The sequence below is a fragment of the Corylus avellana genome, chromosome ca11 (genome assembly GCF_901000735.1).
Source record: "Corylus avellana chromosome ca11, CavTom2PMs-1.0".
Taxonomy (NCBI): domain Eukaryota; kingdom Viridiplantae; phylum Streptophyta; class Magnoliopsida; order Fagales; family Betulaceae; genus Corylus; species Corylus avellana.
In genome coordinates, this window is record NC_081551.1 from 2,072,361 (window position 1) to 2,097,663 (window position 25,303).

A 25,303-nucleotide genomic window follows, 5' to 3' on the forward strand; every position below is an offset into this window, starting at 1 on the left:
GGATTGGCTGGGGAGAAGAAAAAAGAAACCCTAGAAATGTTGATGGGAAGGAATATACCATGTCCTTTCTTCTAGTGCTAGGGTTGCTAGATTTGGTTAGAGGTTTTTCAGCAGTCCTTTTCTTGTGTTTGTGAATGCTGAGGAGTGAGGGGGTTGGGGTCCCATGCCCATTCTCATTTGTCTGATTAGTTGGAAGTTGTAAAATGTGGTTGGGAGGTGGATGACTACTCATTGATGACGTTCCAATCTTGTTTGTCTTTAGAAGAACTCTTGTGGACATCTGGCGGACCATTTTGATCTTGCTCCGCTCGAGTTTGGCTCGAGTCAACATCTAGCAGATTATAAAATCTGTAGATATTAGTTAGATGATTTGGAGGACCAGAGTGTATTGATGCCGATTAATGAATCTTATATTAATCTGTCTAAGGCACATGCCATTATATTCCCCTAGTATATTCATTTTAGGCTGAGCGTCGGTCGGTAATGTTGGTTTTGGTAGAAAAATTTTATTTTCGCCTTTCAAACTGACAATGTCGGTAAAGTCGGTTATTTCACTGACTTATTGCGCCAAATTTTATTTTATTTCGCCTTTCAAACCGAATGGCGGTGGTAAAGTCTATGTCGGTTGGAAGTCGGTAATGTCGGTGTCGATAATGTCGGTATGTGGAAAAGTGGCAAATTTGTCGGTAAAATCGGTTCGGTTAAAAAACCTCTTCCACTTACCACACCGAAAAATTCGGAATAAAAAAAAAAATCATGCTACCTCCCGTCCACCATCTAGTCGGTAACAGTCGGTGTTGGTCGAAAGTCGGTCGGAAGTCAGTAATTTGCTCAGCCCTAATTCATTTAACTTCTGTTTTGAAAAAGCAAAGAAAGAAAAAAATGAAGTAAGGAGTTATCAGTAGGTCGTTAGTGATAACTTGTCATCAGCTACGACACATCAGTAGGTTCTTATGCTACCTGTGACGACTTCTAACATTATTCATGATGACAAAAGTCATTGTTGATAATGATATATTAGCAACAACACTAAAATTGTCGCTAGCTAACAACTGTTTTCAACGGAGCAACTGTAACAATGTATTAGTGATGACTTTCAAAATTTTAGCGACAAAAGCCAAATTTATTGTACAAAGTAGGTGCAGCCACAGCCGTTGAACCCTACTTTATATTTGATTTAGGGCATCAAATAAAACTACATGAAAAGACATCTATAGATTGGGGAATCGATCTTGGCACCCTTTGGTTTTGCTTTGCTTCTTTCTGTGTGCATACATGTCCATCATATTGTAAAGAAGATGCTGTTTTCTTGGTTCATAATCTGTGGGCGGCTTTGGTTCAATGGAGCTGAAATGATTCCATTTTGAAATTCTAAGCCCAAGCAAAAGAACTTAATAGACGATGCTGAATCTCCTGCAGCTCAAATGCCACAGTACCCACATATTAATTCTTTACCGGCTTAAGTTTTAGAATAACTAATGATTTAACGTGGTATTTGGTCCTGAGTTTGAACCATAATTCTATATTAGCCGTCATTTCAACTAAAAGGCTATTTGTGATTGCGTTTGAGAAATAAAGTTTTTAAGTCAAAAAGAGTTTTTGGGCAAAAGCTTTATTTTTAAATTTTTGCCAAAAGTATGTTTTGCTCATTTTTAGGCCTTTTTTAACATTTAAAAGTATTTTTAATTTTTTTACCAAACAAGTACTTTTTTTTTCAAACAGATTTTTTGAGTGTTAAAAGCACTTTTAAGTCCATCAAACGCTCCCAAACAGGCCATAAGACTTGTTGAACCTTACTTATTGAAGAAGAGTTTAAGCCCACATGTGAAAGTGAGTGTTCGAATATTAAATTCACAATTTTCTCTAAGTTTAAGCTTTTAAAATAAATGGCAGGTTAACGGATAACATAAAATATATGTATTTCAGAATCTGAATAACAAGTCTCCAATGCAGAAACTAAGTGCCATGGTCAAAAGCATATATATCTAACAAAGGAAGGTTCCAAATCTTCTGTTCTCCACCGCAAGAACAATTCTGCAAATTTGACATTTTGCCAAATTATTTCAAAGCTGACCATTTCCCAATTCGAGTTTGAACTTAGTTTGCAATATTATTACGACAGTGGTATAATCTTTAACAAACTATTAATTAAATTATTATTATCTATCGGTTTAAGTTGGGATAGTAATTTAATTTGGTATTAGAACTTAAGTTTTGATTTTGAACCTTAACTCTTCTGCAATGATGCAATGTACCAAACATTTGCCCCTTTTTGGGCTTTATTGGACTTTTAGTTGCCTTCTGTTTTTATTTATTTATTTATTTTTCATATAGGCTATACTATTTTATTTTGGACTTTAGGTTTTTTTAGCCGCCGTTAGCCCAAGTACTACTAGGGTTAGAGTTAGGGTTTAGGCTTTATTCTATTTAAGCTTAAGTTTCTATTGTATTTGACAGCTTTTGATGAATAGTTTTATGGACATGGATTTGTCTTCATCTCTCCCCTAATTTTCCCTTTTTTCCTGACCTTCTTTCTTCATTTCCCGGCTTCTTTTCTCTTCTCTCGGCTTCTCCCTCTCTTCTTAGTCTCTCTCTCTCCCTCTAAGCTTTCTTCTCAAGGGTTTTTGTCCTGCATCAACTTTGGTATTAAAGACCGAGTTTTTGTTTTTGTCCAGCATCATACAGTTTATCCCAATCTTCAATTCAAATAGTCCACGTGTTGTATGTCCCACACGTGAGGACAGTATCAAAGTATCAATTCATTTCTTATCCGCTTAAGCTTTTAGAGATAAGCGATGATTTAACCAAACCATGTTTGACACACAAGGTTGTCCATCATCTGATGATGCAGACATTTTTGTCTTTAATATAGTCTAGTTTAATCGTAGCCGTCTTCAATATTCTTGTATATAGAGCTATCAATCATAGAAAATGTCATAATCCAAAGAAGACACCTTTCTCAGCACCTTGCATTGGGTGGGTTTAGGAAGAAGTACTGATTTTGGCTGATTATGAAGCCATCACTGAAATTCATTGAAACTTAAACTAAAACATGCAGCAAGCCGGCCAAAATAGCTTTTACCAAGATTCTTCCCATTTGCAAAACGACATTTCTTTGTTTTTCAAAGGTCAGCTTCCACAGTATAATCATTCTCTGATTTTTGTTTGGATTAACAGTCAACAACATTCTAGAACCATAAAGCAAAAGAGAAAGATTGATGCATGTAGACTGATATATAGGATTGAGTTGAACCAACCCATTTGTTAGGGCAGTGATTATTTTTTTAGTAAATTTAAGATAAATTCTTGAGTCAAAACGCCTATTTAAATTTCTACGTCAAGCTTTTTTTTTTTTTTTTTAAATAAAATTCTCAGTCAGAAAATATATGTATGGCAGTCAAATGGCATTAAAAAAGTTAACAAACAGAAGGCTCCTCTCATCCTCTTCCAAGAGAAGCAAATTTCAATTAAGCAACCACATTAAGAGACAAGCAAATACCAAATTTAAAAATGAACAAACATAACCAAAAAAAAAAAAAACTTAAAAAGAGCTTACGATTAAAATTCGTCTAAAATCCCATAATTCTATATTTTGCAAATTTTATTGAATTCATGCTAAAGTCACAATCGTTGAAAATATGAAACAGGGGGTGAAAGTACTCAACATGTTCATATAATTCTTCTAATTTAAGAAGTAACATCCAAACTGACGTTATATTTTCTCAAAACTAGTCAGATTTGTTCATCACAATATCACGGTTATCACCAGAACATAAAGAGGGGGATCAAAGCTACAGTCACATAGCTGCCTTATTTTACTGCATCAGCTGCTTCTGTAGTTTTAAGTTCTCTCGGGCACTGTGAGACATATGGCTTTAGCTGCACTCAAAGGGGGGGATGACATGAGTTGCTATTTACTAGCACTAAAAAGGGAAGCAAATCAACATAGATGTTGGGATTTATTGATTAACAATAAAATGAAGCCCCACCAAGCTTCCATGTCAATTAGCATTCTGCACAAGGTTCACAACATCCAAATATATACAAATTGATTTGTTAAGTTCATAGAAATAAGTACCTTGAAGTCAGTTAAATCCGGGACTACATAATTTGGCAGCTTTTCCTTTACCACAACATATCCACCTGCACCAATATTCTAAATACATTAGAAAGAAGCAAATGAAGCATGAACTTCAGTTAGTTAGATGCTGCAGCTCAAAATATGGGACTTAACCAGAAACAGCATAAGTTGAACCATGAACTCTTGATTGATAAGTACACACATACATGATATTAACCACATTTATAAAGGCCCCCACGCCACAACCCTTCCCCATTTTTCTCCCATGCAAAGGAAAAAACCCACTTGAAAGATGCTACCAATAAAAGAATCGGTATCAGTTAGATAAGAGATGTTCAGAGGCCACAGAAACAACTTGGTTATTTCCTTCTTTATTGACAAGAAAAAGAAAATTTGGGAAGGCAAGAGGGGGAGTAAGAGGAGGGAGCCAGCTGGAATTTAGTGAAGAGTTGTTCTGATTTCTCTTTTAACTTTTCTTGAAAGTAAAAAAATCACTAAAAGATTTTTTTTTTTTCCCCTGATTTCTCCGTCTCTGTCTCTCTTGATTGATAAGTACACATATACATTATGGAATTGAACCATGAACTCACCCTCCGCCCTGTTCTTTTTTTCCTCTATTTGGGGGGAGGGGGGCCATCCATTGCTTAGTTCAGCTCAATTCGGCCCACTTTGTGGTATGTCTCTTGAAAGAGGTGAATGAATAAATTTTAAGGTGTGGGAGCACCGCCTTGAAAATCACACACAAAATGAGGAAGAGACAATGAGAGAAAGATAAGAAGCTCAATGTTGAAACAAGCAGAAAATGAGCAAACCTAATAAAATGAGAAAATGTTCAATGGATAGATAAATCACCTAATAAAATGACTATATATGCAGGGGAAAATGGGCAAACCTTTGCGGGTATGGAATCCAGTGGGTTTGCAGTTCTTCCCTTTGTAGTAATCTCGTGGTGCCCGCTTTGAAGAGAGAATGTCAAGGGATGATGTCCGCTTTCTTCTAAATGCCCTTCCTAAGCCTAAGATCAACCCCAGTGCCATTTTCTTTCACCCTAAATGCAGGGAAACAAATCAAGCAATACAACAAATCAATGAACCTAAGCCCAACAGTTCAATACCCAAAGAAACTAACAGAACAAAAAGATTCATATTTCAGTTCAATTTTTTCCTTAACATTTCCTATGAAAGCAAACAAATCAATACATAATGCCAAAGCAATTAGATCCAACAAGAAGAAGCTTTTTCTCGAAATCCAATTATAGATTAAATAAACTTTAGACCAAACGGTATTTTTTTTTTTCTTTTTTTTTTTAAAAAAAAGAACATACTTTTCTCGCTTCTCTGCTTCAGTTAGTTAAATTCTTCTTCCTCAACTTGTCTAGTACATCTTCGCCTTGCTCGTGCAAAAGAGATTTTCTTGTTTCTTGGAAATTTGACACAGAATAAATTATTCAAAAGGATAGATTGTTCATTACAGAGAAATGAGTTTGATGAGGGGAAGCATGGGTCATTTGATTCTATAATTCTAGCAATGAACCCAACATTAATTTTAGTCAAGCATCACGACTACGACGGAAAAGTGTTAGTAAACCCTAGATTTTTATTTCTTGTATCAACATGTATTCTATTTCCCCTATTTCCCAGTAAGCTAAACCCTACATTTCCTTACCTAAATAAGATCTGCTTTAAGGTAACAGTGTTGGATTTATCAGACAAGTGAAAAAGGTTTGGTCAGACATTTTCACAAACAAGTACCGGCTATTTCTGACCAGGCTAGTAGACCCCGAGTTTAATCACAGAGAGAGAGAGAGAGAGAGAGAGAGAGAGAGATACAGAGAAGGATTATACTGCACAGCCTGGTACCAATTCAGGAACTACCAGAGAATGGGGCTGGTTACCCACCTCCTTATCAGCAAAAAAAGCAGAGAAAGAGGTTCGGGAAATCAAACCAAATAATAACAAAACCACGCCAAAAACACTACATACGATTCGCATATCTGAAAATTTTCTTTCTCTAGAGAATGAAACGCTCCATACGATTCAACAAAGAGAGAGAGAGAGAGAGAGATGAGAGTACCTGAGATGCCAACCCAGAGAGAGAGAACTGCGTGTTGAGCGTGAAGGAGAGAAGATCAGAAGCTCGACAGAGAGAGAGAGAGAGAGAGGAGCTGTGCGTGCGTTTTGAGCGTGAAGGAGAAAGAAGACTGCGTGGGTTTAGGGTGAGTGTGTCTGATGGACAGAAACTTAACCGCCGTCAACGTGTTTGCTTTATTATATTTAACCGCCGTTAACTCTTTCTCCTACTCCCGTCTGAAATTTTGTGACCGCCAAACAGTTAAAGAGTCCGACAGTCTCTCACCTCCAGACATTTCTTCTCCCTTTCCTCTTTCTTCTCTCTTTCTCACGTGGTCAGTAAAATTTCTATCGGCGAAACACTTTTTTTTTTTTCAATTGGGTGATGATTTCTGGTGGGTTTTGATCATGTGAAGAAGCTATGAAATTACGCCGTGGAAATGTGGAATCCAGATGGTGCTGGAGAAGCCATGTCCTGCAATCTCACCAAACTCTTTTTATGAAGCTATGTCCTGCAACTGCAAGCTCTTCTTCTTCTTCTTCTTCTTTTTTTTTTTTTTTTTTCACCAAATAATCTGTTTAACGCATAAGTCAAGCAAATTGCCTTTGTGATAAAGAAAACTTATCACCCAGACTCCCAGTTGTTAAAGAAAACACTGTCTTTCACTGATATAAATTTTTCAGAAAAGATGTGAGAAAGAGAGAAGGGAGAAGAAAGGTGGGTGTGAGAGACTTTGGACTCTGCGTATTTTGGGTGTCACAAAATTTTAGACGTTGGGTGAAAAATAGAGGAAGTAGTTCACGGCTGTTAAGCATACGTCTTAGGAGACACTTGTTGATTTATTAGATTTTGTTACAAAAATGGTCGAACGAGATCTAAACAATCATGGGATGACCTTTTTAAGTCATATATATATATATATATATATATATATATATATATTATGAAGCCATTATTGAAGTTCATTGAAACTTAAAACTATAACATGAAGAAAGCCAGCCAAAATAGTCCTACCAAGATACTTCCCATTTGCAAATCAAAGGTCAGATTTAAATGTATAATCATTCTCTGATTAGGTTGTTTGGATTAACGGTCAACAACATCCAAGGAACCATAAAAGCAAAAGAGAGAAACATTGCTGCATGTAAACTGATATACAGGATTACACCAACCCATTTGTTAGCGTAGTGAATATCTTTCTTTGGAAAATTTCATTGGTTTTACTTTTTATTTTCAAATGAATTTTTAATAGAGCATGTGATTCTTATGTGTAATTTTAAGAATCACATGCATTTTGAACATGCCAGATTAATCGACTGAACTTGAAAGAAACTCCTTGTACAAATCCGTGTGGCTTGATCAACAAATAAAATCATAAGTACCATATTTTGTTTTGCTCATTTAATTTGACAAATATTTTTCCCGGACAAGCCCGGAAAAAGTAGGGTGTTTCAATTACATGTCACCAAATTCAACCCATGCCAAGTAGAAAGATTAGCCACCATCTTTGTTAGCATTTGAAAAGTTAAAGTCTTTTAAGCTATGACTAGTATTTACAAAAAGTCTTTTGTCATCTATGCAAGGGGGGTTAAATGAAAGAAAGAAAAAAGGGGGAAAAGAAAAGGATTATGCAGAACATGTAAAGAGCAAAGCTGAGAACTGTTTTCCCCCAAAAAAAAAAGGGAAGAATATGCCACAACCTGGCTCACTGTCATCCAAGAGCCACGTTTTCCTCGGGAAAACAATTTGATTTGGCGCAATTCACACGACGACCACCATCACATTGTAGAACCCTAAGCTTCCCTTCCTGCATTCAACAGCAAAACAGCAGTTTAGTAACATCAATACCGAAAATAACCAAGATTTTCCCAGAACTAATGAAAGCACACCTTCGTTCCATAAACAAGACCTCCTCCAGCAAATGGATGAAAGCAAGCGACATTGACCTCATCCTCAGCACTTGGAAGCACTCCCACAAGCTCCATATCTGAAACCCTGTAAACCTGAATAACAAGAACAAAATATAAGACGCGAGTCTAACAGAGGACAAGTCCAACACTGTAAAGTGGCATTTTAAAAGGACAAATGACTTTAAAAGTAAGGACATGCAATGAAAATGCTTTTACCTCCAGAACTGTGTAAATAGGCACAGTTGTTTCCCCATCAATGACAATGCTTTTAAGAAGAGAACCATGACGTCGGCCATAGGCAAGTAATATGTGCTCAGATGTAGGTGAGAACTGCATACACAACAAATGACGGGTTCAGCTCACATACCAATATACTATAAAGCCTTTTGGTAATACACAACAAAATAATCTCTATGATCTTTGGCATCAATATAAACAGAACACTGAAATTTTGGCACTTAAATCAATTCAATGAACCAAATGAACAAACACAATTTGATGCAAAGTGCATGAAGTACATCAAACTTTAAGATTGTCATCAATACTTCAATCTAAATGCATGCTATATTCCTAAATCCAAATACCATTCTAAGAATAGCTAGGATTTCCAGAAGAAGATGTCATTTGTTTGATTACAGTATCTAAAATGTTACATTGCAAAGCTGAGAACTTGGTGAAAAGGAAATGAAAGACCCGGGTACATGCCATATGCCAAATCTTACACAGATTTTTGGCACCCTCAATTAAATTCCATTTATTGGTTTAACAAAGTGCATTAGCATAAAATAGAGCAAGTAACTTGTATGATTCAATGAAACAATCACTTAATATGGTAACTGTAGTACTCTTTACAAATCATTAGCAGATTGTTGAAAATTCAGATAAAGAGTGGGGGGGAAAAATCTGTGTCCATGATAAGCATGAAGAATAAGTAACAGAAACATAAGATGTAATTACACACTACATCATTCCAGAAACAATAGGCCTAGTGCATCTATATTCTAATAGAACATAGTTCAGTCATATGTTTGATGTCTTACAACCTAGAACTTGACAATTGACTGCTTAGATCATTGACAAACTAAATTAAACGGTTTGACCTATCAGTGTTGGATTGTTAAACTGCAGATAATTCTTGCATCCTGCAGCAGTTCTTTTTGAAGTAAGGTTAACACAGAAATGTCAACATGCTTGGTGCAAAAATTTAAACACATCCTATATGTAAACAACTCAAAATAAACAATTGAACAGGGGTACTAGTAAAATCACTGGCACATGACTGAGAGATCTAAACTCTTCTCTTAACGAACATGTATACACTTGCTAGTATAGATTAGTTTATTTGCTGATTGAAAATTGATATTTTAACAAATTACCAACAACCATGGTTGGCCAAATGTTGGACTAGTGACCTGCAACCCAATTGTTTTTATGGGTTGATGAAGAATTGTGGTTTTAAAACATTTGAAATGAAAACTTGACACTTTCCCAGCCATAAGTACAATGACTTCAGATGTGCGTCTCATTTTTCTACAAAAGGCAGCTGACCTGGATAGAAGTCAAACAATGAGCAGCTCTTATCGCTCGTGATACAAGCACTGAACCAAAGCTGCAAAGCAAATTAAACAATGTATGAATAAGGTTACATCTTCAATATAAAAATTTAATAGAAAAAAATAAAAAGAAAAGGACAACGTTGTGTCCATATAAAGAATTGACATTAGGAATGAAGCTTTACGTTGCCTTCTCAAGGGAATAAATGCGGAGCTCGTATATGACTTGGTGAGCTGAGACTGGATGTCGAGTTGGGGATGACGCAGCCCCAGGATCTTGATGTATTAGAGTGTGATAACCTGGATCAGCTTCCATATGAGGAAGTGTGCATGCAACACAGGCAGCTAAAAATCTCCCACAAGGCGAAAAATGGGCACCCATTTCACTGAAAATACAATTGTAACCCAAACTCTATAATGTAAGAGTAATGGCTGGCTATCCAAAAAAAAAAAGTTATTAAATGCAACGCCCTCTTTAAAATTTTACCGAGTTGGGCTTCATGTCTTTACACAAATAAAATGATGACACTCCTATCAATGAATACTGCATATCCATAAAATAATAGCAATTGTAACAAAAGAAAAAAAGATGGTGATGATACAAGAAAATGCAATAAACTTTTGAAGGCCATGCTGCAGTAGTAATATCCAGTACTATACCAAAGCATCAAACAATTGAAATTGAAGATAAAAAATTTCCTGCTTACCTACAAAGAACAGCATGAGGTATGGTTAAGCAGCATCTTTCAGCATTGAGTGCGGCACATGGATTTTTTATATCATGTGCCCATACTCTTAGCTTCACAGTACAAGGTAGCTCTGCAGCAGTTGCAGCAGTTGCAGCAGCAAGTGAGGTTGTGACTTCCGACTGGATTCTACTAATAATGGGTTGAGGATCAACCCGATCATTTGGGGCATTAACTGGAGCGGCACCCTCCAAAGGTTCTGATACAGAGTAGTGGGAGTGTGGAAAATGATGTCGCAAGTTAGATCTTCCAGAAACAGCAGATACACTGATGCTGCCTGGCATTGTCAGATTATGAGTAGACACATGAGATGCCAAGATGGAGGAACCTATATGTTGAGCTGACTGCTCACGATTACCATCATCACCATTAAGCGGCAGCATTGAAGGAAGACCAGCGTGGCTTTGACCCATTAACCATCCTTGCAAAAAAGGTAGCTCCCAACCACTTGGGTCTCTGTAAGGTAAAAATTGATGAAATTGCCCAAACTCAGCAAGATCCAAGCGTGTTGGAATATATCCACGTGCTCCACAAAAGGCAGTATTGATACCACCAACAGTATCTAAGTTAGTAGAGCTTCCACGCTGGCTTCTCCCAACAGTCTGCATTTCATCAATTTCCATAGCATTAACTGTGGGGTCATAAACACCATTTCCTGCTTCGCTAGTGAAATGGTTAGTGGCAGTATCTTCCATAGCACTATGTGAGCCGGTAGGAATAGCAGGAAATGTTTCCATAGGAGACACCATTCTATCATAATGCTGTGCTTCATTTGTATCCAGTTGAAACTGCATTGAAGCAGCAGGCTCCACTTGCATGCTACTCAAACCAACAGGCTGATTAGCATGCTGCAATTCTATCCGTGAATCTAAGGCAAACGAAGGCACAAACAAGAAAGGGAAAGATATGAGAGGTAGTTCAGCAATCAAACTAACACGTTCATTGGAATGAACATTTGCAACAAAAACAGCTGGAGGAGGATATTGCAAGTAACCCAAAGATGTTGCGCGTGTCATTGTGGAATCTGAAGAGTCAAGATCATTGACCTGCATATCAGTCCAATAATGTAACCTGTATTATAGTACAAGTAAATAACTGATCAAATGTCCTTTAGATAATTGACCTCAGCAGTTAAGAGAAATGAAGCAGCATGTGGGTGAAAATGCACTGCTCGTAGTGAACGCCTTGTCTTTAATACAATGGCCGGCGATGAAGCTTCTCCTCTCTTGTTGTACTGCCATATGTATAACTGAAAATTGATTTTATTTGTCAGTCATACAGGATGTACAAAATCATGACTTATGAACTTAAACAAGTAAAAAGATTTAGGCATGATAGAACTACATGAAAAGTTTTTTTTAAGGCAAAAATCACTACCTTGTGGCCTGATGCAACAGCAAGGATATCCCCTTTTGCATGGAAAGCAATGGATGCAATGGGGCGATCTGTTAGGATAAAAAAAATAGCGATAAGATCCACCATATGAGTAGCAATATAAGCTACAAAATTGTATTTAAATTTTATTTAAGAGTAAACTTTGGCCACTATTGCAGAAGGTATTCATGTGAGAGTCTGAGTTAAAATTACAGAAATCCCGTGATCCTATACACTCAGATGTGTTTGCATCCCATAACCGAACTTCATAATCTAAGCTTCCACTTGCAAGTATTTCTGGATGCAATGGATGGAACCTAACCTGTAAAAGCTCCATTAGTACTTTGACAGAAAGAGTGTACTTTATAGATAAGTCATACACATGACAAAGCAATAGATTCAAGAGTCACATGTACTAAACAAGTTAGAATGAGGTTATTCCGAGGAAAAATTGAAAAGAAATAGGGAGAGGGAGGGGGCAGCAATGCCATACACAAGTCAAACCAACAGCTGAAATCCTGACAGATTGAAACACATGGAGCCAGAAAATCAAAGACCAATGATTAAGAAAGGAAGCGGCTGCTGCCAAGATTTATCTATTTTTTCAGACAATCCAGGTGAAACAGAAAAAGTATCCTGTTACGCAGAGAAACTACTAGTAATACATATTTGAACAGTTACACAAGCTGATCTAAATTAAAAAAATGTTTTCTGAATAAAAGAATTACCATATCTTGACCACTTGCAGCCTCACAAAAATGATTCAAAATCCTTCTTCTTCCTGATATCTTACTTTTGTATTCAAGCAGTAACTCTAACTCCAGAAGGATTTTCAGATTGAAAAGCTAAGTAATTTTCAAACCAACCATCCAAATATGGCTAGGTAAACAAAAGAGATAGACAATAGAACAGAACCTATTACAAGTGAGTTGGACTCAAATACATCCTCATATGAGTTGCAGAGAGAACTCCTATTTTCACTCGTAACAAAAGTACCCATCAAAAGCTTTGGCAACAACTACATGCTTTCCTATAGATTACCAAAAGAATCTTTTTTTTTTTTTTTCTTGGGCTACCAAACAATCTATTCATTCTTTTAAAGTCTTACTTCATTGCAGAAATGAAAGAATTGAAATATTAAATTCAGCAATGTTAGCATCCATTTAAAACATAAGTCAAAGTCTGCCAATTTGACCATTCTTGGAGAGTGCCTTTTACCTCGCAGCCAGTAAAGGTGTGCAACTACATTTGATGGAGATATCATAAGTTATTTAAATAGCCCTAACACCTTTGCCAGAAGGAGGAATTGAGGTCATTCAATCAGGTCTCCCTCTGACTTCACAGTCTAAAATGTTAAATAAGAATAAAGTAAGGAAATCTTAGTTTAAAATTTTAAAATCTATCTATAATCCCACCCAATAACTTAATGCCTTGCTGGAACCTTTTTCAGATACATTTAAGAACATCAGTACAAGTAAGCACTCCTAAGTCCAGCCCTAACAGCCTCCTAGACCAAAATTAACACTGGGTGGCTTAAATCCACGACCTCATTCCTAAGGCCTCCTTGTAAGTACACTTGATATCAGTTGCACATAAGCATATGGTGACTTGACGTCCAACCATAAGCCACTTTTTGAAGACAGAACCACAGATACCATGAGAAAGAGAACTCTGGCCTCATCCTCACAGAAGATGTTAGAATAAAAGTGGTGAAAACAAATTCACTTATCCCACGACAAACAGCATGGATAGACTTCATTTGGTTGTACTGCACCATCAATGAACTCTTTACATTAGACATTCACTTCTTCAGTGAGGATTACATTGAAAATAATGCACAACTTATACATTAACAACACTATTTTAATAATGAGAAAAGATCCAGCAAATTATAGATAAATAGAGCATACTAGCATGAATCAAGCTTACTGCCTTACCACCCAGGGAGTCCTCCTATGACCACTTAACACCTTTAAGCAACTTCCAGTTTGACAATCAATTATCTTTACTGTGTGGTCACCACTGCAGGAATCAAAACGACAGAAGTTTACTACAAGGAAAGGCAAGAGTTGGAATCAGAAAACAAACACAAGTGACAACTCACTGTGTAGAAGCAAGTTTTCTTCCATCGTGACTGAATGCTGCTGCAATAGTTGATCTTGGAGGAGGCACCAATGGGCAGTACTTAGCAGACAAATGGCGCAATGTCTCTGCCTCAACCCTTAACGAATACAAAAAATGAGCATAAAAAAATAATATTTATAATTCATAAATAGCATGCTTCCATCTCAACAAAAAAAAAAAAAATCACTTGTAAGAGAAGAGAGAGTGAAACTGATTGCATGTACCATGAGAGAAGACCACGTCTTGGATCTCTGGCTGCTTCACTTTTGGGCTCAGGTTTAGAAGCTTCTCCCCAGTGCCTTTTTGGCACATGCTTTGTCCTAGGAGATATCTCTCTCAGCTTTATCAAACAGAAAATATTTCTACCACTGAAAATATTGGAAATGGCACTATATGAGGGCCGTGTCATATGAACATAAAGTTGTTATGATCTATATCCAAATTGAGCCTCCCAAAAGCACTGTTATATATATATATATATATTGAAACATAGACAGAGGAAAGAATACAAATTTTAAACTGCAATGCAGACAAATTGGATTGAAATTTACTTCTGCCCCTTCTTTTCTTAATTATTTTAAAGTTTATCTTCTGTAAAAATTGGTTCTCGCTAGCTCTTCACATCTTTACACGTTCAGGTTTTGCGTATACTTCCAGTGTACTCTGGTTTCGTCCCCTTTGTTGTTTTTTACTGAATTAATAAATTATCAAGAAAAAGGCTAATCAATGAATGAAAACCCCAAGAATTAGATCAGTGAACAAAGCTAGCCCAAGTGAAAATGCCCAAACCTAAAACCACTTCAAAATCAACGGCTGATATTTGAGCGTCTTACTCAAAAAGAGCAACATCAGTGCACCTTCAGTAATTAACAGACCCACAATTCATGCTATATATGATTAAGCTCATTGGATTTTCTTTTTCAGTAAAAACAAAGCTGTTCCTAAAAGCAGAGCAACACATTCCAGGGATACCCAAGCTCGACATTTCAATTCCAGATCATAATTCTCATGAATCTAGAGACAAATCTGAACAATTCGTATCGAAATCCCAAGCTCCGACCAATCGCATCTCAGAAATCCAGAAATGACAAAACAAAAAAATCCATTCGAAACTTCCATTTCCTTCGTTTTCTCGGCCTCCAAACAAAGCACAAGGAAAACTCAAGCAAGGACACCTAGCGAAACACATAAATAGATAGATGATGAAGGAAATCAATCCGAACTCCTGACCTGTGGTGGAAACCATCGGAGGGCAGGGATGAAAGTGGGGTCTGATCGAGCGGTCGAGATCCTCCCGTCATTTCGCTGTGATCGAGACAAGTTTGAGATAGTTGTAGGGAGAAAACATCGCCCTCTGATTTTGCGAAAGCCCTAATTAGGGCTCTCTCTCTCTCTCTCTCTCCGTCGAGAGAAGAAGGGCTTCTTGTCTTCGTTCAAACTCGTCGTTGAATGTTAAGACTCGAAATTGGGGCGACAAAATCTCTGAACAGGATGAAAATTTCCGCAATTTCTAATGGGGGTAAATACTAAATAACTCAGGGGTTCACTTAATTTTTTTTTTTTTTATTTGGGTTTATTTTTTTATTATAGGAGGTCATTCTGATTTTGATAAAAGATCAAAGTTAACCTAACAAAATTTCACATTAACCAATTAAAAGTTGACATTTGGCATAAGTGACTACGTCATCAGTTATAACGTGACACTTAATTAAATTTTTTATTTTAAAAAAAAATTAAAATTAAAAAATTAAAAATATATATTTTTCATAATAAAAATAAATAAAAAATTGGAGGGTGGCTAGTACCCACTGGAGGTGGCATGGAGCCGAGGGGGTGGCCGAAACCACCCACAAACCACCATTAGAGCCAAGCCACCCCAGTACCCACTGGGGGTGGTTTCGGCCACCCCAGTACCACTACCACCCCCCAAATTTTTTATTTTTTATTTTTTATGAAAAATTATATTTTTTAATTTTTTTTTTTTAAAAAAAAAAATTCATTTGATGCCACGTCATCATTGATGACATGGCTACTTATGCCAAATGTCAGCTTCTAATTGGTCCATGTGGAGTTTCGTTAGGTCAACTAACGGTCAATGGACGGAAAAACAAATTTAGTCTTTTATCAAAACCAAAAGGACCTTTTGTGATAAAAAATAAACCTTAAGGGGAAAAAAAAAAAATTAAGTGAAACCCCATGGGATTATTTAGTATTTACCCATTTCTAATATTCAATTCTTTAAAATTTAAATGGTGGTCATTATTTTAAAATTAAATATGTTTTTTTTTTTAATATTAAATTAATAGAATGACAATGACACTGATAATGTACTCCAAATTTTAATGAAATGACAATGTACTCCTAATTTACCTCCAAACTACCTAAATAATGACAATGTCAATGTACACCCAATTTATTGAAATGACAAAATTACCCTAACTAAAATAAAAACAAAAATACTAAAATTTATTTATTTATTTATTTTTCCAAATTTTTATGGGTATTTTTATCTTATTGAAATTTCTATGGGGGTAATTTCATCAGTTTGCTAGCATGGGGGTACATTGTCATTGTTTTAGTAGTTTGAGAGATAAATTGTCATTGAGATAGTAATTTTAAGGGATTAAGTGAACTTTACCCTAAAAAATATTGTCAAATGAACTTAATAAGACAAAATTACAATCATTTGACTTGAAATTAATAATTAAAACCTTAAAATTATATATTAAGAAAACACTATTATACATGTTAGAATACTTAAATTTGTGAAACATCCTAAGCCCAAGATAAACAGAGAAAGTGACCAAAAAGAAAAGCAATGAACATGACCACAATTTAAGGGTTTTTTTTTTTTTTGGGTCAATTTGTTGGCAGCAATATCTAACAATTTTGAAACTATTATTATTATTTTGGTTAATTTGCAGATGTAAAGTGTAAACAAGCTATAATACATTTAAGTGATCACCTATAAAGGTAAATAGGATAATGGCAATTGTTATTAGGCTACCCAAATAATATAAAAATTTTGGCACCCTACGAGAAAGGGATTGCAGAGCCCCCAATTTCCCTCGCTTAGGCTGTCCAAATTTTTATATTATTCGGACATTCTAATAACAAGGAATACCAATCCAAGTAAATACAATTTGAAACAGTAAAAATTATAATGACTTACATTCCAACATATATTTTGATAAACTTTTAGGAATGAAAAAGATGAATAGCCCATATTTGGATGGCATCGCGCAGAAGCGGAACTAAAACTTTTAATTTGGAAGGGCAAAATTTATTTTTTTTTAAAAAGGGTGGGCAAAAATTAATTTAAAGGGTCTATTTTATTAAAAATATATAATTAAAAAAATAATAAAATAATAATAATAATTGAGGGGACCTCCCCCCAGCCTTAAGGTGATTCCACCCCCGGCACCAATTGTAGAAACTCAGTATAATTATACCCTGCTTAAATTGCATGCCAGGCATTTTTCTAATATATCAAAATATCATAAAACCCTTGACAAAAGAACCGTGTAAATGCCGTACGAGGATCTTTATCAATTGCCTGTTCAGATTACCTGTCTGATTTCATAAGGCCCACCTATTCAGCTACCCAAGCACTTATCCAGACCAGTGGACTCCACAAGAGCCCTCTCACAAATAATTGCTACCGATCTCAATTCAAAAATCCTGCATGAAATGTATCCTCAACCGAAAGAAAATATTTTAGGAAGTTTTTGTTACGCTTGACCAGTGGGTGAGTCCAAGCAAAAGAAAATGGTTGAATCTCAATTATCACTACTGCACATATACGTTCTGTGTCTCAACATCTAAAATCCACTAGCAAACGAAGAAGACAACTACAAGAAACAGCATTTACAAATGGAGATGTATACCAAAATTTTTCAAGGTAAATAAAAATAAAAATTTATTACCAACTCAGTGAACGAATAAGCAATTGAAAAGAGCACAAGACATATATATACACCGTGTTAAAGAATTGAATAATTTAGTCTGAACCATTGAGCTTCTCAGGCTGCATCTTCTTTGAAAGGCTAGGTCCCCCCCATATTCGGATTGTATGGTCATCACTTGCAGAAGCCAACATTTGGGGCCTCCTAGGGTTCCAGCTCACACAGTTCACAGTCATTTTATGCCCAGACAAAACCTCAATTGGCCGAGATTTCTGCCGATTCCAGATGTAGACCTGCTAATTGAAGAACAAAAAAACATGATGTCCCACTTCACTGGATAACAATAATTTCTGTACATTCACATGTAGTTATTATATTAAGCGTTTTGCTTTTAGAGTTACGCAACACCGACTTCTAAAACAAGAAGCATACCTGGGAATTCTCACTACCACTGGCAATAAATGTGCTATTCAACCCACCAAAGCAGGACCGTATCACATACTTGTGTTGCTCGTGGCCCGTATACTTCAATGGCGTATCCCATTTCCCAGCAACATCCCACATATGAATCTCTTGGCTATTAAGATTCACTATAAAGAATTTACTATCTCCTGAGATTGACAGGGAGGTGATTGCGTGCTCCTCCGATATGACCCGCTCGGCATTTGTTACTAAATTTAATATCCGAAGTTCTTTATCCGAGAATATGGTGATCAGATGTTTCCCATCCGGTGTCACTGCCAGATCTAAAATCTTAGGCATTCTCATCCCCCTCCATGCTTTTATCTCATTCCCATGACAATCCCACATGCAGATGCCTTTTTCAGGGTCAGAACTGCCACAGACAAGTCGCTTTGAGTCCGGAAACCAAGCACATGAGCTGACGATGAAGCCATGATCCCCAAATGTATGCTTGCATGTACCTGTTTCTACATCCCATAGCTTAAGGACTTCCCCATTTCCGCATGTGAGCAACATTGCATCATCAGGGCTCCAGGCTACAAACGATACAGGATTTTCATGGCTTCGCAGCGTATGCTGCAATATCAACTTACCATCTTCCAGCACCTAGCACAAGAATTTTTGTAGTACAATTAGAGACTGAATCACTTTAATGCTGTTCTCTTTCTTCATTTGCATTGAAATTAGAATAGAAACTCATAATTCAAGTTCAGGCTTCTCAGCATGAATTAAAATATTAATTCTATATATCATAAATACATGCTTAAGAAAACAAGCATTGAGAAGCTTGAGCAAACTCAAAAACTGCCATGATCAAAATAAACGACTTAGACCAGAAACTTGAATGATTTGCATTTCTACCACGTTTTTTCTTCTGTTTCTTTCTGTTATTTTATTTTCTTCTTTAAATTAACCTGAAATTCATGACTTAGTTTGGCGGAATTTAGGTTCAACATAGGCGCACAGAAAGAAAAAAGAAAAAAAGGTTTACGCTCCGTCTGTTATGGTTACCAAGCAAATATCACTTTACTTAACTTGTGTGTACTCACTTCTCAAGTAGTTTCAAGGTGTGGCATGCAGTAAAAAATCTAAGTCATTACAATTTACTGTAAAGGAATCAGTCAATCGTGATGAACCCAACATGGCATTGGTAGTGATTTGATTATGACTGGTGATGATGTTGGTAATAGACTGGACAAGAGTTTTCCCATCACTGCAGGGGAATGGCTATGACCACCGAGGGTTAGCAAGCAACTGATGGGAATCAGCCACTGACCAGGGAGGTTGGTTGGCAATAGGAGGGGGATGGCAGTGATGATGGAAGGCTTTAGCTCATTTCAGAAAATGACTCTTTTATGAATAATAATTTTATTGAAAGAAAAGGGCAAATCTCTCGTAGACAAAAAGTAGACCAGCGAGATACTCACCCTATAGACGTCTACAATCTAAAATCATTCCAGAAAATGACTTAGCGTTTGAAAAGCACAATTTGTTTCCCATATTTTTAAGCTTAGTTTTTCCTGTTCATCAAGAAACAGTTTCCAATATTTGATGTTAACCAAACACAAGAAAATGCGGAAGACATTTCCTGCAGTTTATTTTTTGTGAAAATACAGAGCCTTGGTTTGGATGGTTGATCATTGTTTACAGGGCGGACAAAATGGAAAGAACTCCACCTCTCTTAACAGTGAAACCAAACTGCACCAGATGTTTCGGTCTCATGCATTGTTGTTTATATTCTTGGTATGCATGTCTATTAGTACCTACAGAGACCTCCAACTAGCGAAAGACTCATTCTAGATTATTAACTTCTCCAGGAGTGATACTATGACCATAATTGGATGCAACTCACCAATGAGAGAAGTACTGAAGATAATAAACTTGGGAATGAACTTCTGCTAACTAAATCTGCAGACTGCCCCCTTCATCAATAATTTCCAGAGTGAACAGCCATTGGAGATCCAACACTCATCCTTAGTACAATATGGATGCAGAACTTATGCCAGTCTCCATGAATATAGCAATACAGAAAGGAAAACCAGGTCTCGCATCATAATCATCCAAGCCCCATTTTGTGCCCCTTATCGAAAAATGAGAGAGCACAGGCCTCTATCATCCTCTAGTCAGGTAAGGACTCTCCTATTCTGCCCCTCTTAAATTTGAACAGAGGCATATATGCCAGTCTCCATGAATACAGCAATACGGAAAGGAAAACCACGTCTCACATCATAATCATCCGAGTCCCGTCTTGTGCCCCTTATCGAAAAATGAGAGAGCACAGGTCTCTATCAGACTCTAGTCAGGTAAGGACTCCTATTCTGCTCTTCTCAAATTTGAAGAGAGGCATATACTTATATTTACAAAAGGAGGCAAGAGGGTGTCTAGCAAGAATCTACAAGCCAGTCTATCAGCTGCACCAATGGTCACAGTCATGGCCATGAACTTCTCATTTTTGCTCCCCATGAAAGTACAAAGCTAGAAATTGCTTTCAAACCAGTTCAAGACACATCTGATGCCAATTATAAACAACGGAGCAAAGTGAACCAGTTTAAAATGGGTCCATAAAGCAACATCCATAATTTATCCAGCAGCCAAAACATAAAAGATCATTTATAATATAAGGCTCTATGGAACAAATAAATCAGCATAGATGGAATTAGTTTCTCCAATCCCACATCCCATGGGATTCTGATAGGTTCCTCATTCAATAGTTTTTCACACCACTTCTGTCAATAGCATTCCATTGATCTGTATTTCATCGCCATTTATATGATTTTGAAGCCGTAGATAGAAATTTTAATAAACCTCATCATTAATAAGAAAAAACTTCCCTACATCAAGCCTTGCCCCACCCACATTGTTTGAAACGCATTCATGGTTTACCCAAACTTGGCAAATGAAAAGGAGGGTTAAAAAAGGACACAGTGGGAAGAGATGCTAGCTACAGGACTTCACTACTTGGATAATGAATGTGTTCATATTTTTTTTTTTTACACGTAATTGAAATGTCATCTCAACTGACTATCACCCACTCTACATACTTGTAATTGGAAAATTGAAATATTGTAGTAGGAACAATTGATTATACCAAATATACTGATTTAGTAGCTTTAGCTGGAAAAAAAAGCTAGATAACCGTGTATAAGATGCATCACATCTCATTAAATCCTTTGGTAGTATATTTGACTTCGGTGATCTCAATTCTAAAGTTTAAAATTATCACCTTACTAAATTTTAATTTCAACATTCACTGCATGGATTCCCTTTAATTTTATATTTTTTTGGAAGGGGGGGACTAGTTGTTGAAGGTTGATTTTGCATTGACAAGTTAGCAGGTTTGACTAAAGATCATATTTTCATTTTCCACCATTTCAGATTTTAAAATTAAGAAATAATACATGAGGATCCCAAGAAGAAAAAACATTATATGCTGACAGGAATAATTATAGATCATAATAAAACATCATTATTAACATAAAGACTTCTGAAAATAACTAGTATACATTTTCATATTCATAACAAGTTATGGGTAACCAACAATGTGAATCATGTATTTTTGCACTGGTACATATAAGGTATATCGATGGAAGAAAATAATCATTTCCACAAAGATATTAGGGGTTTAACCACAAATTCTACCACTGAAAAAATTTCCATATGATTTACCCTTATTTTAGACCTGTAGTGTATGGCTTCCACCTTTTCTTTTATAAATTAACCCATTTTAAGGTTCTGTAAATTACTACTTACATCGGTAAATACGACTCAAAGTGGAACATGATTAAACCTGTTACCTTACCCTCGCCCAATTTTTATAGGAGAAGAGATACCATTTGGACCAAAGACCATCCGCAAAATTATATATATATACAAGAGCAACGCCTAGAATATTGGTTCATTGAGTCTTATTCTCAGTTCCTCAAATTTTTTATACAACAGCAGACAACAGTTCTCACTCAGATCTCCGTCAACATATTCTATCCATTACCAAAAGGTTAAGTTTTACTGTGAAGGAAACATTCAAAAACTTGAACTAATACTTCTAATACACAACGTTAGGATATGATATGGATGGTACCTGCCATATGATGGCTGTGCAATCGCTTGACGAAGAGGCTAAGTACTCCCCATTATTAGAAAATTGTACAAACCAAACTTCATTCTTATGTTCAGTCAAAATCTGCATTAGAGGCAAATAAATGTTGCATGTAGATCTCAGATTAACAAAACATGTGAACAATGAAAGGAAGATGTCAAATTTGCTTTGCATGATTCTACAAGTGAATAGCATTATTCTTTAATATAAATGGAAGCAGTTTGAATTATTAATACCAAGGCAAATTGTCCCTAATCGAAGTGGATGTAGAAATATTTCATTGACAGTGCATTATCAACCCCAACTTTTTACCAAGACTTTGAATTATCAAAGCCAGTTAGGCTTACAAGAGGATGCCAACATGCTTATAGAATACAACACACCAAGATGACCTCAAGATTAAGAGAACCCTGTGGTCTGAATATTTGTGTTACCCAGGATCCTGTTTCTACTGCACCCACAGAAAAAAATAGTTGGAGTGAGTGAATCTGTTCTCCACTTTTGGGTTCTGTCTTCATTCCACATATCATAGTATTCAAGCATCATTATTACTCACTCTGGTATCATTTGCATTTGCTAATCACAATAACGGAAATCAATACATTTTCGCTTTTCATGCCATTTGATGGCAAAGCCCATCTTTCATAATTTTCTTTTTCATAAACTGAATAATATCTACAAGGCAAACTATCATTTCAGGAACTATCAAATATAATATTTAACTTATCAAAAAAAAAAACTATCAAATATAATATTTAATGACCTGATTTGGAACTATATTCAACATACTTCTGGAACTATATTAACAAGTATCTACTACATTAGTTACTGCAACTATTGGAAGAAAGCATTTTCAAGAATATTTGGATTCTGTAATCTATGGTACTTATGAAAGAAAATGGGTTCAATTTTATTCTTCTTCATCTCATAAAATGTATTAGGTAACAGGATTTTGTGATAAACCACATCCTACAGCTACCTTTTAAATAATCTTATTCACAAAAGGGTTCAAAAGATGTCAAATATAATCTGCCATCTCAAAAGTCTCAAAACATTTTATATTCTAACAAATACTCAGATAGGTTTTAACTATGCGAACTTTGACAAATTCGACAGATTGAAGAACTTCATAATTCAACAGATTAAGATCATATAATACAAACGACTATAGTCCGTGGTTTGAAATGATGTATGCAATTCTCATATCCCTAGATTCAATTTCTGTATAGCTATTGCCAAGAAGATCAATGTTCTCATTAACTTAAATAAGTCCGAAGTATACTAGGAAAAAACCAAGAACATTGTTAATTTAAGTGCTCAATTTCTTTGGCAGTAACAACTTTTTTGGCAGCAAAGCACACCTGAACAGTCTCTGTGGGGATCTGGTCCCTACCACAGCAATGGTCCTCATAAAGTGAAACTTCATCCAACATATTGTGATACATACATGAATCAATTTGGGCAGTAACGGCAGTTTCAACCAGATGTTCCAACCTTCTTTCAGGCAGCGTAATTGCAGGAGGAAGAAAATTTTCCAACTCAGCCAACAACAACTTACGCAATTCAAGAACAGCATTATCGTCTACTTTACCAAATTCCATATCCTTCAAGGAAAGGATACTCTGAGCAAGCTTGTGAGCCTTATCTTTGCCCAACCTCAATGCAGAAACCTCTTTTCGTAAAATGGCCAAAGCCATAGCATCATCTCCACGATTCAAATACTCCAGCAAACACTGTTTGAAAACAAGAAACAACGCAGATGTTCTTCTCTCATCCACCAAATCCTTCATTGCAAGAAGGGTACCAATGCAACCATCCCAATTCCCACTAAGTATCTGTGATTCGAGCAATTCAAAATCCACAGATTTGTATGAAATACCAGACTCTGATTCCAAACATGACGCAGACTTTCTGTAGCCTAATGAATATAAGCATTGAATTATGACTCTCACAAACTCATGCTTCTTTATTAGGCCTTTCGCGCCTAGCACTGTCGACGAAGTCTCCATTAACATGGGATTGTGGCAGGTTTTACGACGTTTAGTTGAACTTTAATAAAAACTCCCATTTCTTCCACCGGCCATGAATTGGTGATTTCAAAGAAACCTCAAAATAAGTAAATTTTCCACTGAAGGTCGATACCTAGTTTTCCAGGAAAAGCTTAAGCACAATGGCTTCCAATTCCCCAAGAGTCCCAAATGCCCAAAAGCTCAACATTTATATTGAAAGAGGAAGAACGAGTAAGTGAGCCAAATACCTGAAAATTTTGAATTTAGCTTAGTACCGAAGACATGCCCAGAATTTGGTACAACGCAAAACCTCAAAATTATGATAGAATCAAGCAACAAAGTTTGTAAAGGCTAATAAACCCCAAACAAAAATAACCCAATTTTCCTATTGACAATTCAGAAGCTCTAAATTCTTAACAATACAAGTCCGTTGTAAAAAAAGAACCAAATAAACCTATAACACACCCACCCATATACCCAAAAACCAATGGGAAAACATAGCAACAAAGATCCAGAATCCCAAATCCTTTATTATCCCAGAGCCTTTGAAAAAACAGAAACAGAAAATATACAACACTAACCCATATACGTGAAAGCTACTATGAGCGAAAAGGGAAGTAACCCAGAAGAGCTTCGACCGTAGAAATGGAGAAAAATACTTCTACAGAGGAGAACACAGAGCTAAGAGTTGCCATATGAGAAAAGCAAAAGGTGGAGAGAGAGAGATATACTTGCCAATAGAGAAGCTTCGCAGTGGATTTGCATCGACGAAATTAAATCGATGGACAAAAATATTAGACAGTGGATGAGGAACTGCTCGGCAAATCGCTGCGTTTCCTTCTGTTTAGCGACCTTAGCAAAGTATCAGTTTAAGTTTCGTTTGTTAAGAAAATTTTTCTTTTTTTAAAACTAATTGGAATAAATGCAAAATTAGTCATTGTGGTTGACCTAAATTACAAATCACTTACTGAGA

At 36.2% G+C, this 25,303-nt stretch overlaps 3 protein-coding genes across 7 annotated transcripts; all 3 read right to left on the bottom strand.

Moving 5' to 3' along the window:
* Positions 1 to 3,564: 3,564 nt before the first annotated feature.
* LOC132166115 (uncharacterized) lies at positions 3,565 to 6,292 on the bottom strand. Its single transcript, XM_059576880.1, has 4 exons — positions 6,155 to 6,292; positions 4,974 to 5,129; positions 4,079 to 4,143; positions 3,565 to 3,879 (listed from the first exon to the last, which is right to left on the bottom strand). Exons 2-4 carry the CDS (start codon positions 5,116 to 5,118, stop codon positions 3,811 to 3,813), a joined length of 279 nt encoding a protein of 92 aa, XP_059432863.1. The 5' UTR covers positions 5,119 to 5,129; positions 6,155 to 6,292; the 3' UTR covers positions 3,565 to 3,810.
* Positions 6,293 to 7,518: 1,226 nt separating this feature from the next.
* LOC132165407 (uncharacterized) lies at positions 7,519 to 15,356 on the bottom strand. 4 transcript variants are annotated; one of them, XM_059575949.1, is made up of 14 exons: positions 15,089 to 15,356; positions 14,083 to 14,226; positions 13,839 to 13,955; positions 13,672 to 13,756; positions 11,948 to 12,056; positions 11,738 to 11,805; positions 11,484 to 11,609; positions 11,355 to 11,406; positions 10,322 to 11,228; positions 9,800 to 10,000; positions 9,610 to 9,670; positions 8,278 to 8,391; positions 8,041 to 8,154; positions 7,519 to 7,958 (listed from the first exon to the last, which is right to left on the bottom strand). In XM_059575949.1, the coding sequence occupies exons 1-14, from the start codon at positions 15,157 to 15,159 to the stop codon at positions 7,863 to 7,865; spliced, it is 2,265 nt and encodes a 754-aa protein (XP_059431932.1). In that variant the 5' UTR covers positions 15,160 to 15,356; the 3' UTR covers positions 7,519 to 7,862. The 4 variants fall into 4 exon arrangements, with proteins under 4 accessions (XP_059431932.1, XP_059431931.1, XP_059431933.1 ...); XM_059575948.1 differs by having other exon boundaries at positions 10,322 to 11,406; XM_059575950.1 differs by lacking the exons at positions 7,519 to 7,958; positions 8,041 to 8,154; positions 8,278 to 8,391; positions 9,610 to 9,670 and having other exon boundaries at positions 9,866 to 10,026; positions 10,322 to 11,406.
* Positions 15,357 to 17,619: 2,263 nt separating this feature from the next.
* On the bottom strand, positions 17,620 to 25,186 carry LOC132165597 (WD repeat-containing protein WDS homolog). Of its 2 annotated transcripts, none has more exons than XM_059576227.1 (5): positions 25,062 to 25,186; positions 23,683 to 24,578; positions 22,304 to 22,405; positions 18,196 to 18,831; positions 17,620 to 18,056 (listed from the first exon to the last, which is right to left on the bottom strand). In XM_059576227.1, the coding sequence occupies exons 2-5, from the start codon at positions 24,334 to 24,336 to the stop codon at positions 17,859 to 17,861; spliced, it is 1,590 nt and encodes a 529-aa protein (XP_059432210.1). In that variant the 5' UTR covers positions 24,337 to 24,578; positions 25,062 to 25,186; the 3' UTR covers positions 17,620 to 17,858. The 2 variants fall into 2 exon arrangements, with proteins under 2 accessions (XP_059432210.1, XP_059432211.1); XM_059576228.1 differs by lacking the exon at positions 25,062 to 25,186 and adding an exon at positions 24,912 to 25,045.
* Between the last annotated feature and the right edge of the window lie 117 nt (positions 25,187 to 25,303).

Bases quoted from the DNA above. Each gene is read 5' to 3' on its own strand.
- LOC132166115 (XM_059576880.1), bottom strand. From the start codon at position 5,118: ATGGCACTGGGGTTGATCTTAGGCTTAGGAAGGGCATTTAGAAGAAAG. The intron at 4,144-4,973 runs GTTTGCCCATTT...ATATTGGTGCAG, and splicing joins TGGATTCCATACCCGCAAAG to GTGGATATGTTGTGGTAAAG. The intron at 3,880-4,078 runs GTACTTATTTCT...CTTTGAGTGCAG, and splicing joins CGGATTTAACTGACTTCAAG to CTAAAGCCATATGTCTCACA.
- LOC132165597 (XM_059576227.1), bottom strand. From the start codon at position 24,336: ATGTTAATGGAGACTTCGTCGACAGTGCTAGGCGCGAAAGGCCTAATA. The intron at 22,406-23,682 runs GTGTGCTTTGCT...CCTCTAATGCAG, and splicing joins TCCCCACAGAGACTGTTCAG to ATTTTGACTGAACATAAGAA. The intron at 18,832-22,303 runs GTACCATCCATA...TTCTTGTGCTAG, and splicing joins GCACAGCCATCATATGGCAG to GTGCTGGAAGATGGTAAGTT.
- LOC132165407 (XM_059575948.1), bottom strand. From the start codon at position 15,159: ATGACGGGAGGATCTCGACCGCTCGATCAGACCCCACTTTCATCCCTG. The intron at 11,610-11,737 runs GTAGTGATTTTT...ATCAATTTTCAG, and splicing joins CTGTTGCATCAGGCCACAAG to TTATACATATGGCAGTACAA. The intron at 8,392-9,609 runs GTCAGCTGCCTT...TTGTGTATGCAG, and splicing joins ATTGTTTGACTTCTATCCAG to TTCTCACCTACATCTGAGCA.